Source organism: Sinohyriopsis cumingii, chromosome 2, assembly GCF_028554795.1.
Source record: "Sinohyriopsis cumingii isolate HCF-2022 chromosome 2, ASM2855479v2, whole genome shotgun sequence".
In the NCBI taxonomy this organism is placed as follows: domain Eukaryota; kingdom Metazoa; phylum Mollusca; class Bivalvia; order Unionida; family Unionidae; genus Sinohyriopsis; species Sinohyriopsis cumingii.
The window spans coordinates 165920561-165933961 of NC_142962.1; the positions used below are offsets into that span (position 1 = coordinate 165920561).

At 37.8% G+C, this 13401-nt stretch overlaps 1 protein-coding gene across 1 annotated transcript in view; it reads left to right on the top strand.

Annotated features, from left to right (window-relative positions):
- LOC149806251 (vitamin K-dependent gamma-carboxylase-like) overlaps nt 1-13115 on the top strand; it is a 152899-nt gene extending 139784 nt beyond the window's left edge. Inside the window, exons 13-14 of the mRNA XM_089935497.1 lie at nt 5221-5368; nt 12946-13115. Of these exons, the coding sequence (XP_089791623.1) occupies nt 5221-5368; nt 12946-13115 (318 nt within the window). The remainder of the gene's footprint in view (nt 1-5220; nt 5369-12945) is intronic.
- Nucleotides 13116-13401: the final 286 nt, after the last annotated feature.

Sequence of the window (13401 nt, forward strand, 5' to 3'; positions counted from 1 at the left end):
ATAATTAATTTTCCAATCGATTTCATGCAGGTATGAGTCAATATAACATAAGTTTAAATTTCTAGGCATGCTGGTAAACGACTACCATATGTCACTACTACATAGTGATGGCAAATTCCAAATTTTTTATATGCAGTTGCAATGACCCCACACCCCAAAATAAATGTCCAAATATGAAAAATGGGGTGGGAAGAATCGGAGGAAACTCAATTAGAAAATGGACTGCTATTCATTTTAAGCCAGATTTGTAGTCCAAATTGTTGAATCTCAGAGCCGAAATGAGAAATTTTTGTTCCTTGTATTATATATTAAAAAAACGATATGAGCCCCTGTATCAATAGAGGCTTGGGGACTGGTTTAACGAATTACAAGAAGATAAGTTGATTTTACAGAAAATTCAGTACTTCAGTCCTTGTTTATTCAATATTATATAATTGTCGAAATTTAAATCAACCTTTTTGAAAATGTTTTTTAAATGATGGATTTTTAACCAGATCATCTTAAGGAGATTAGGTTGTTTGAAAAATCTTGTTTGGGATTTTATTGGCACAGATAAATTCAGGGTTAAGGTCTTTTTGTTACAAGACAAGATTCTAATTGTTTTCGTTTATTGTTTTTTATATATATACTGTAATAGAAAATGTTACTTTCTATGAGAAGCATATATATATATATATATATGCATATATATATACATATATATATATATATATATATATACATATATATATATATATATATATATATATATATATATATATATATATATATATATATATATATATATTGCTATAAAATTCTTTAGAATTAAAGGTTTGGAAGGAAACAAAACATAATTTAAGTTTATTATGTTGTTCCCACTTAGCAACATTATGCAGCAAAATAAAGTTAGAATTTTTATTCTGTACATTGAAATGACTTTTCATGCCATTTTGTAGGAATATAATCAAACTTGTTTCATGTGATACATTTTGGGAATTTGTACATGATGCTGAAATGTTCTTTAATTCATTCAGTAATAGTCATTTGTGAACCTTAAACAAGTAATTTCATCCTGGAAAACCCCTGGAAATGACCTGGAAATTTATCTTTAGAGAAGCTTCGGAACCATGTATATGGCTTGAGTTGTGTATTATATGACATTGGACCCATGGCATGGTTTTTCTGTGTGTGACTCAAGTTGTATTATATGAAACTAGACCCTTGGCAGGGTTTTTCTGTGTGTGACTCAAGTTGTATTATATGAAACTAGACCCTTGGCAGGGTTTTTCTGTGTGTGACTCAAGTTGTATTATATGAAACTAGACCCTTGGCAGGGTTTTTCTGTTCATGACCAGAGTTGTACTTTATATGACACTGGACCCTTGGCAGGATTTTTATGTATATGGCCAGAGTTGTATTTTATTTGAGACTAGACCCTTGGAATGTTCTTGTCCCGTTTTTGTCTTAAGTTGATATGAAGTGAATCTAGCTTGCCTACTGAACAATCAAAAGCTTAAGGAATGTCACTTGATCCGATGGTTGAAGCAGTTATTTATAAATTTGTACCATTCCCTACGACTGCCTGGAATGGAAGCATTTCATTTATTAGATGAGAGTTGTGTATAAATTTGTAATATTCCCTACGACTGCCTGGAATGGAATCATTTCATTTATTAGATGCAGTTGTGTATAAATTTGTAATATTCCCTATGACTGCCTGGAATGGAAGCATTTCATTTATTAGATGAGAGTTGTGTATACATTTGTAATATTCCCTACGACTGCCTGGAATGGAATCATTTCATTTATTAGATGCAGTTGTGTATAAATTTGTAATATTCCCTACGACTGCCTGGAATGGAAGCATTTCATTTATTAGATGAGAGTTGTGTGTACATTTGTAATATTCCTTACAACTGCCTGGAATGGAATCATTTCATTTATTAGATGAGAGTTGTGTATAAATTTGTAATATTCCCTACGACTGCCTGGAATGGAATCATTTCATTTATTAGATGCAGTTGTGTATAAATTTGTAATATTCCCTATTACTGCCTGGAATGGAAGCATTTCATTTATTAGATTAGAGTTGTGTATAAATTTGTAATATTCCCTACGACTGCCTGGAATGGAATCATTTCATTTATTAGATGCAGTTGTGTATAAATCTGTAATATTCCCTACGACTGCCTGGAATGGAATCATTTCATTTATTAGATGCAGTTGTGTATAAATTTGTAATATTCCCTACGACTGCCTGGAATGGAATCATTTCATTTATTAGATGAGAGTTGTGTATAAATTTGTAATATTCCCTACGACTGCCTGGAATGGAGTCATTTCATTTATTAGATGCAGTTGTGTATAAATTTGTAATATTCCCTACGACTGCCTGGAATGGAGTCATTTCATTTATTAGATGCAGTTGTGTATAAATTTGTAATATTCCTTACAACTGCCTGGAATGGAATCATTTCATTTATTAGATGAGAGTTGTGTATAAATTTGTAATATTCCCTACGACTGCCTGGAATGGAATCATTTCATTTATTAGATGCAGTTGTGTATAAATCTGTAATATTCCCTACGACTGCCTGGAATGGAATCATTTCATTTATTAGATGCAGTTGTGTATAAATTTGTAATATTCCCTACGACTGCCTGGAATGGAAGCATTTCATTTATTAGATGAGAGTTGTGTATAAATTTGTAATATTCCCTACGACTGCCTGGAATGGAGTCATTTCATTTATTAGATGCAGTTGTGTATAAATTTGTAATATTCCCTACGACTGCCTGGAATGGAGTCATTTCATTTATTAGATGCAGTTGTGTATAAATTTGTAATATTCCCTACGACTGCCTGGAATGGAAGCATTTCATTTATTAGATGAGAGTTGTGTATAAATTTGTAATATTCCCTATGACTGCCTGGAATGGAATCATTTCATTTATTAGATGCAGTTGTGTATAAATTTGTAATATTCCCTACGACTGCCTGGAATGGAAGCATTTCATTTATTAGATTAGAGTTGTGTATACATTTTTATTATTTACTACAACTGCCTGGAATGGGTTAGGGTTAGAATTAGATTAGAGTTGTGTATAAATTCCCTACAACTGCCTGGAATGGGTTAGGGTTAGAATTAGATGATAGCTTTGTATAAATTCCCTATGACTGCCTGGAATGGGTTAGGGTTAGAGTTAGATTAGAGTTGTGTATAAATTCCCTACAACTGCCTGGAATGGGTTAGGGTTAGAATTAGATGATAGCTTTGTATAAATTCCCTACGACTGCCTGGAATGGGTTAGGGTTAGAATTAGATGATAGCTTTGTATAAATTCCCTACAACTGCCTGGAATGGTTTAGGGTTAGAATTAGATGATAGCTTTGTATAAATTCCCTATGACTGCCTGGAATGGGTTAGGGTTAGAATTAGATGATAGCTTTGTATAAATTCCCTATGACTGCCAGGAATGGGTTAGGGTTAGAATTAGATGATAGCTTTGTATAAATTCCCTACGACTGCCTGAAATGGGTTAGGGTTAGAATTAGATTAGAGTTGTGTATAAATTCCCTACAACTGCCTGGAATGGGTTAGGGTTAGAATTAGATGATAGCTTTGTATAAATTCCCTACAACTGCCTGGAATGGGTTAGGGTTAGAATTAGATGATAGCTTTGTATAAATTCCCTACGACTGCCTGAAATGGGTTAGGGTTAGAATTAGATTAGAGTTGTGTATAAATTCCCTACAACTGCCTGGAATGGGTTAGGGTTAGAATTAGATGATAGCTTTGTATAAATTCCCTACAACTGCCTGGAATGGGTTAGGGTTAGAATTAGATTAGAGTTGTGTATAAATTCCCTACAACTGCCTGGAATGGGTTAGGGTTAGAATTAGATTAGAGTTGTGTATAAATTCCCTACGACTGCCTGGAATGGGTTAGGGTTAGAATTAGATGAGAGTTGTGTATAAATTCCCTATGACTGCCTGGAATGGGTTAGGGTTAGAATTAGATTAGAGTTGTGTATAAATTCCCTGCAACTGCCTGGAATGGGTTAGGGTTAGAATTAGATGATAGCTTTGTATAAATTCCCTACGACTGCCTGAAATGGGTTAGGGTTAGAATTAGATTAGAGTTGTGTATAAATTCCCTACAACTGCCTGAAATGGGTTAGGGTTAGAATTAGATGATAGCTTTGTTTAAATTCCCTACAACTGCCTGGAATGGGTTAGGGTTAGAATTAGATTAGAGTTGTGTATAAATTCCCTACAACTGCCTGGAATGGGTTAGGGTTAGAATTAGATGATAGCTTTGTATAAATTCCCTATGACTGCCTGGAATGGGTTAGGGTTAGAATTAGATGAGAGTTGTGTATAAATTCCCTATGACTGACAGGAATGGGTTAGGGTTAGAATTAGATGATAGCTTTGTATAAATTCCCAATGACTGCCTGGAATGGGTTAGGGTTAGAATTAGATGATAGCTTTGTATAAATTCCCTACAGCTGCCTGGAATGGGTTAAGGTTAGAATTAGATGATAGCTTTGTATAAATTCCCTATGACTGACTGGAATGGGTTAGGGTTAGAATTAGATGAGAGTTGTATATAAATTCCCTGCAACTGCCTGGAATGGGTTAGGGTTAGAATTAGATGAGAGTTGTGTATAAATTCCCTATGACTGCCTGGAATGAGTTAGGGTTAGAATTAGATTAGAGTTGTGTATAAATTCCCTGCAACTGCCTGGAATGGGTTAGGGTTAGAATTAGATGAGAGTTGTATATAAATTCCCTACGACTGCCTGGAATGGGTTAGGGTTAGAATTAGATGAGAGTTGTGTATAAATTCCCTGCAACTGCCTGGAATGGGTTAGGGTTAGAATTAGATGATAGCTTTGTATAAATTCCCTACAACTGCCTGGAATGGGTTAGGGTTAGAATTAGATGAGAGTTGTGTATAAATTCCCTGCAACTGCCTGGAATGGGTTAGGGTTAGAATTAGATGATAGCTTTGTATAAATTCCCTACGACTGCCTGGAATGGGTTAGGGTTAGAATTAGATGATAGCTTTGTATAAATTCCCTACGACTGCCTTGAATGGGTTAGGGTTAGAATTAGATGAGAGTTGTGTATAAATTCCCTACAACTTCCTGGAATGGGTTAGGGTTAGAATTAGATGCAGTTTATAGCTTTACACATACTTTGGAGTAATCTTCACATTTTCTTTACTTCAGCTACCTTTCAATGAGTTCCACATAGTCCACACTGTCTCCACTGAGCCCTCTTGCTACATGTACATATTTGTCAACACCACCGATGTTGAATTTCAGAGGAATGTGACCCTGTATGAACAGATGATGAACCACACCATTCCTCAATCAGGTAAAAAATCAGACTTGCCACCCAATCTTGCACTTGCATAGTCAGGTAAAAAGTCAGAATTGCCACCCAAGCTTGCACTTGCACAGTCAGGTAAAAAATCAGAGTTGCCACCCTAGTTTGCACTTGCACAGTCAGGTAAAATCAGACTTGCCACCCTAATTTGCACTTGCACAGTCAGGTAAAATCAGACTTGCCACCCTAGTTTGCACTTGCACAGTCAGGTAAAATCAGACTTGTCATCCTAGCTTGCACTTCTACAGCCAGGTAAAGTTAGAGTTATCATCCTAGCTTGCACTTCCACAGTCAGGTAAAGTTAGAGTTATCATGCTAGCTTGCACTTCTACTGCCATGTAAAGTTAGAGATATCATCCTGGCTTGCACTTCCACAGTCAGGTAAAGTTAGAGTTATCATGCTAGCTTGCACTTCCACTGCCATGTAAAGTTAGAGTTATCATACTAGCTTGCACTTCCACAGCCAGGTAAAGTTAGAGTTATCATACTGGCTTGCACTTCCACAATCAGGTAAAGTGAGAGTTATCATACTAGCTTGCACTTCCACAGCCAGGTAAAGTTAGAGTTATCATACTAGCTTGCACTTGCACAGTCAGGTAAAGTGAGAGTTATCATACTAGCTTGCACTTCCACAGTCAGGTAAAGTGAGAGTTATCATACTAGCTTGCACTTCCAGTCAGGTAAAGTTAAAGTTATCATGCTAGCTTGCACTTCCACAGTCAGGTAAAGTGAGAGTTATCATACTAGCTTGCACTTGCACAGTCAGGTAAAGTGAGAGTTATCATACTAGCTTGCACTTCCACAGTCAGGTAAAGTTAGAGTTATCATACTAGCTTGCACTTCCACAGTCAGGTAAAGTTAAAGTTATCATGCTAGCTTGCACTTCCACAGTCAGGTAAAGTGAGAGTTATCATACTAGCTTGCACTTGCACAGTCAGGTAAAGTTAGAGTTATCATACTAGCTTGCACTTGCACAGTCAGGTAAAGTTCAAGTTATCATCCTAGCTTGCACTTCTACAGCCAGGTAAAGTTAGAGTTATCATCCTAGCTTGCACTTCCACAGTCAGGTAAAGTTAGAGTTATCATGCTAGCTTGCACTTCTACTGCCATGTAAAGTTAGAGATATCATCCTGGCTTGCACTTCCACAGTCAGGTAAAGTTAGAGTTATCATGCTAGCTTGCACTTCCACTGCCATGTAAAGTTAGAGTTATCATACTAGCTTGCACTTCCACAGCCAGGTAAAGTTAGAGTTATCATACTGGCTTGCACTTCCACAATCAGGTAAAGTGAGAGTTATCATACTAGCTTGCACTTCCACAGCCAGGTAAAGTTAGAGTTATCATACTGGCTTGCACTTCCACAGTCAGGTAAAGTTAGAGTTATCATACTGGCTTGTACTTGCACAGTCAGGTAAAGTGAGAGTTATCATACTAGCTTGCACTTCCACAGTCAGGTAAAGTGAGAGTTATCATACTAGCTTGCACTTCCACAGTCAGGTAAAGTTAGAGTTATCATACTAGCTTCCACTTCCACAGTCAGGTAAAGTTAGAGTTATCATACTGGCTTGCACTTCCACAGTCAGGTAAAGTTAGAGTTATCATCCTAGCTTGCACTTGCACAGTCAGGTAAAGTGAGAGTTATCATACTAGCTTGCACTTCCACAGTCAGGTAAAGTTAGAGTTATCATACTAGCTTGCACTTGCACAGTCAGGTAAAGTGAGAGTTATCATGCTAGCTTGCACTTCCACAGTCAGGTAAAGTGAGAGTTATCATACTAGCTTGCACTTCCACAGTCAGGTAAAGTTAAAGTTATCATGCTAGCTTGCACTTCCACAGTCAGGTAAAGTTAGAGTTATCATACTAGCTTGCACTTGCACAGTCAGGTAAAGTTAGAGTTATCATACTAGCTTGCACTTGCACAGTCAGGTAAAGTTAGAGTTATCATACTAGCTTGCACTTGCACAGTCAGGTAAAGTGAGAGTTATCATACTAGCTTGCACTTCCACAGTCAGGTAAAGTTAGAGTTATCATACTAGCTTGCACTTGCACAGTCAGGTAAAGTGAGAGTTATCATACTAGCTTGCACTTCCACAGTCAGGTAAAGTGAGAGTTATCATACTAGCTTGCACTTCCAGTCAGGTAAAGTTAAAGTTATCATGCTAGCTTGCACTTCCACAGTCAGGTAAAGTGAGAGTTATCATACTAGCTTGCACTTGCACAGTCAGGTAAAGTGAGAGTTATCATACTAGCTTGCACTTCCACAGTCAGGTAAAATTAGAGTTATCATACTAGCTTGCACTTCCACAGTCAGGTAAAGTTAAAGTTATCATGCTAGCTTGCACTTCCACAGTCAGGTAAAGTGAGAGTTATCATACTAGCTTGCACTTGCACAGTCAGGTAAAGTTAGAGTTATCATACTAGCTTGCACTTGCACAGTCAGGTAAAGTTAGAGTTATCATACTAGCTTGCACTTGCACAGTCAGGTAAAGTGAGAGTTATCATACTAGCTTGCACTTCCACAGTCAGGTAAAGTTAGAGTTATCATACTAGCTTGCACTTGCACAGTCAGGTAAAGTGAGAGTTATCATACTAGCTTGCACTTCCACAGTCAGGTAAAGTGAGAGTTATCATACTAGCTTGCACTTCCAGTCAGGTAAAGTTAAAGTTATCATGCTAGCTTGCACTTCCACAGTCAGGTAAAGTGAGAGTTATCATACTAGCTTGCACTTGCACAGTCAGGTAAAGTGAGAGTTATCATACTAGCTTGCACTTCCACAGTCAGGTAAAATTAGAGTTATCATACTAGCTTGCACTTCCACAGTCAGGTAAAGTTAAAGTTATCATGCTAGCTTGCACTTCCACAGTCAGGTAAAGTGAGAGTTATCATACTAGCTTGCACTTGCACAGTCAGGTAAAGTTAGAGTTATCATACTAGCTTGCACTTGCACAGTCAGGTAAAGTGAGAGTTATCATACTAGCTTGCACTTCCACAGTCAGGTAAAGTTAGAGTTATCATACTAGCTTGCACTTGCACAGTCAGGTAAAGTGAGAGTTATCATACTAGCTTGCACTTCCACAGTCAGGTAAAGTGAGAGTTATCATACTAGTTTGCACTTCCAGTCAGGTAAAGTTAAAGTTATCATGCTAGCTTGCACTTGCACAGTCAGGTAAAGTGAGAGTTATCATACTAGCTTGCACTTGCACAGTCAGGTAAAGTGAGAGTTATCATACTAGCTTGCACTTCCACAGTCAGGTAAAATTAGAGTTATCATACTAGCTTGCACTTCCACAGTCAGGTAAAGTTAAAGTTATCATGCTAGCTTGCACTTCCACAGTCAGGTAAAGTGAGAGTTATCATACTAGCTTGCACTTGCACAGTCAGGTAAAGTTAGAGTTATCATACTAGCTTGCACTTGCACAGTCAGGTAAAGTGAGAGTTATCATACTAGCTTGCACTTCCACAGTCAGGTAAAGTTAAAGTTATCATGCTAGCTTACACTTCCACAGTCAGGTAAAGTTAGAGTTATCATACTAGCTTGCACTTGCACAGTCAGGTAAAGTGAGAGTTATCATACTAGCTTGCACTTGCACAGTCAGGTAAAGTTAGAGTTATCATACTAGCTTGCACTTGCACAGTCAGGTAAAGTTAGAGTTATCATACTAGCTTGCACTTGCACAGTCAGGTAAAGTGAGAGTTATCATACTAGCTTGCACTTGCACAGCCAGGTAAAGTTAAAGTTATCATACTAGCTTGCACTTCCACAATCAGGTCAAGTTAGAGTTATCATACTAGCTTGCACTTGCACAGTCAGGTAAAGTTAAAGTTATCATGCTAGCTTGCACTTCCACAGTCAGGTAAAGTTTGAGTTATCATACTAGCTTGCACTTGCACATTCAGGTAAAGTGAGAGTTATCATACTAGCTTGCACTTGCACAGGCAGGTAAAGTGAGAGTTATCATACTAGCTTGCACTTCCACAGTCAGGTAAAGTTAAAGTTATCATGCTAGCTTGCACTTCCACAGTCAGGTAAAGTTAGAGTTATCATACTAGCTTGCACTTGCACAGTCAGGTAAAGTGAGAGTTATCATACTAGCTTGCACTTCCACAGTCAGGTAAAGTTAGAGTTATCATACTAGCTTGCACTTCCACAGTCAGGTAAAGTTAAAGTTATCATGCTAGCTTGCACTTCCAGTCAGGTAAAGTTTGAGTTATCATACTAGCTTGCACTTGCACAGTCAGGTAAAGTGAGAGTTATCATACTAGCTTGCACTTCCACAGTCAGGTAAAGTTAGAGTTATCATACTAGCTTGCACTTCCACAGCCAGGTAAAGTTAGAGTTATCATGCTAGCTTGCACTTCCACAGTCAGGTAAAGTTAGAGTTATCATGCTAGCTTGCACTTCCACAGCCAGGTAAAGTTAGAGTTATCATCCTAGCTTGCACTTCCACAGTCAGGTAAAGTGAGAGTTATCATACTAGCTTGAACGTCCACAGCCAGGTAAAGTTAGAGTTATCATACTAGCTTGCACTTCCACAGCCATGTAAAGTTAGATTTGTCATACTAGGTTGCACTTCCACAGTCAGGTAAAGTTAGAGTTATCATGCTAGCTTGCACTTGCACAGTCAGGTAAAGTTAGAGTTATCATACTAGCTTGCACTTGCAGTCAGGTAAAGTGAGAGTTATCATGCTAGCTTGCACTTGCACAGTCAGGTAAAGTGAGAGTTATCATACTAGCTTGCACTTCCACAGCCAGGTAAAGTTAGAGTTATCATCCTAGCTTGCATTTCCACAGTCAGGTAAATTTAGAGTTATCATACTAGCTTGCATTTCCACAGCCAGGTAAAGTTAGAGTTATCATCCTAGCTTGCACTTCCACAGTCAGGTAAAGTTAGAGTTATCATCCTAGCTTGCATTTCCACAGCCAGGTAAAGTTAGAGTTATCATACTAGCTTGCACTTCCACAGTCACGTAAAGTTAGAGTTATCATCCTAGCTTGCACTTCCACAGTCAGGTAAAGTTAGAGTTATCATACTAGCTTGCACTTCCACAGCCAGGTAAAGTGAGAGTTATCATACTAGCTTGCACTTGCACAGTCAGGTAAAGTGAGAGTTATCATACTAGCTTGCACTTCCACAGCCAGGTAAAGTCAGAGTTATCATACTACCTTGTGCTTTCACTTTGATTGTGGAGAAAATCTTACAAGAAGCCCCCACCCCCTTTGAGGGTTTATGAGGGAAAGGATGTGTATTCAGAGACAGGTGCAAAGTCAGTTACGTCATACTTCTGAGTGCCTCAGTCCCACAGTTGGTTGACATTTTTCTCTGGACATTCGAGGAGAAAACATTGGCCCCGATTACAGTTACTCGTTTATGATATCCAACATGCATCATGGCATAATGGGTATTGGTTATGATAAAGATCTGCTCGACAGTTTTGACTGGAACAGGCCAAAACTCTCACCCTGTGTGGAATCTTGCTTTGGGTTTTGACATGGCTCAGAGCCTTTAGCCTGAATCTCACTGAAGTTACTATCATGCAAAAAATGTTTCCTGGTAACTTTGGTTTTGATATGCAGGGTGAGCAAGTCACATGTAGTCTCAATGGCATCTTACTATCAATAGTTCAGATCAGATGGTTCCATGATTTTAATAATGCAGCGAGACTTTGTAGCCAAGAATAGATTGTTGTCAGTGGATAATCAGAAAGTTGTTTTATGCCCTTTCGCCTTCATAGATATATGAAGAAAGCATGTGGAAAATACCCAATCCATACTCTCAAACAATACTTGAAGCACACAGAACAAATTCATGGAATAGGAAAGTGTCTCTTTCTTCTGGTTAAGTCCTTAAAAGAGGATATAATCCATGAAGTCTCTCATATTTGATGTGGGTAATACATTCTTTTTGCTCTGAATTCTCATCAAAACCGAGTTACCTCATGAGGATGTCGGCTCATGTGATTAGAGCAATCTCAGCAAAACTCAATATCGAACATAGCATTTCAGTCTGAGTAGAAGATGTTGACTGGCAAGCACAGTCAAACGTCCAAAGTTTTTATCTCTGGGATTTCGCTTCATAGAAATAGGAATTTAATTTGGTATGTCTAGTAGCCATTGCATAGATCTGATTCAGCACAACCTGATACTTTTACCACTTTCACTGGTTTTACCCAGAAAATCTCAAATGGTACAAACAGTTCAGTAGTTTCTATAAACTCTATATACATTTATACCACATACATTAAAAATAACATGGCATTTAAAGTGTTGGTATAAAGCAAATTGATATACCAGTACTACTGGTATATCAAATTGTGATCTGCCCATGGTACAATAATACAAATATATAAACATTTTTTCCACTGTAGGCCTTTTGATCAATGATGAATTTCTATTCATTCATTAATCATAAATGACATGTGAAAATAATGGTAAAAGGTATTAACAGTCCCTGTTTTCGAAATAAATTAAAATGGTACACAATTTCATCACAATCAAAACTTTTTCTATTCCCCTCTCCCATTTCATGCATAAGGGACAAAATAAGCAAAAATCTGGAGTGAGAGAGAAAAACAAATGGCGCTGGATGAAAACATTGAAACTGAACTTGTACCAAGTAACCTACAGTAATCTGGTTCGTCGTAATGGTATGTTTACGCGTTCGTTGGGATCTATCTACAGTGTTCATAATATCAATGATACATAGTTGCAATAGCCAGTGACACTAGACCTATATGTTAAATTTGTTACGAGGCACACATACTGTAGTGTATTTAATGCTTTGTTGGTTTTGTTTCTTAAACCCATTATAATGTTCTAAAAATCTGTTATTAATTATTTAATATATATCATGGGGGGAAAGTGATAGGGTAGGGAGTGAGAAACGGGGACTGTCTGCCAACCAGAGTTACATGGGGGGGCCTTAGGCTTGCACAGTTGTGATATCAGGCCTGGCTGTCTAAATAGTCTACTGAACAATCAGCTGTCAAGCCACTTCATCAAGCATGTACAGTTGGGATGTCAGGTCCATCAAACTAAACAGTCAGGCCTGTGACCAATCAGTTTCAGGCATGTACAACTGGGATGCCACATCTGTCTAACTAAACAGTTAGGCCTGTAACCAGTCAGTTGTCAAACCACCTCATAAGGTTTGTACAGTTGCAATGTCAGGTCTGTCTGTCTAAACAGTTAGGCCCGTAACCAGTCATCTGTCAAACCACCTCATCAGGCATGTACAATTGGGATGCCACATCCGTCTAACTAAACAGTTAGGCCCGTAACCAGTCATCTGTCAAACCACCTCATCAGGTTTGTACAGTTGCGATGTCAGGTCTGTCCGTCTAAACAGTCAGTCCTGTGACTGACCAATCAGCAGCTTATTTGCAGGTGATTTCAATTCCATGGGCAGACAGAAAATTGCATAGCCAATAAATGCCCCTTTTTCTGCCCCATACATCAACTTTACACACAGCTGCTTTTCAAAAAAAATTCTTAAAATGAAACCTCACATTTGTTTTAAATAAATTGTATTTTTTAATTAAAAGTATATTTATTTTCTCTGTCAGAAATTGAGGGTAATGTGACCTTAATGGACATATTGAAAGGGATCAAGTTACGGCAGTACCAGCAGGCGCTACAGGATAAGTTTATACAGAAAGAGACCTCAGAGATGTCGCTGTGGCAGCAGTTTAACTGGTTTATCAACTCCAAGTACAGTATTGTCACTCGCAGGTAATACTCTGAATACAGCTAATACACTGAATACAGCTAATAACCTGAATACAGCTAATACACTGAATACTGTTAAAACCATGAATACTGTTAAAACCATGAATACAGCTAATACACTGAATACAGCTAATACCCTGAATACAGCTAATACCCTGAATACAGATAATACACTGAATACAGCTAATACACTGAATACTGTTAAAACCATGAATACAGCTAATACCCTGAATACAGCTAATACACTGAATACAGCTAATACCCTGAATACAGCTAATACACTGAATACAGCT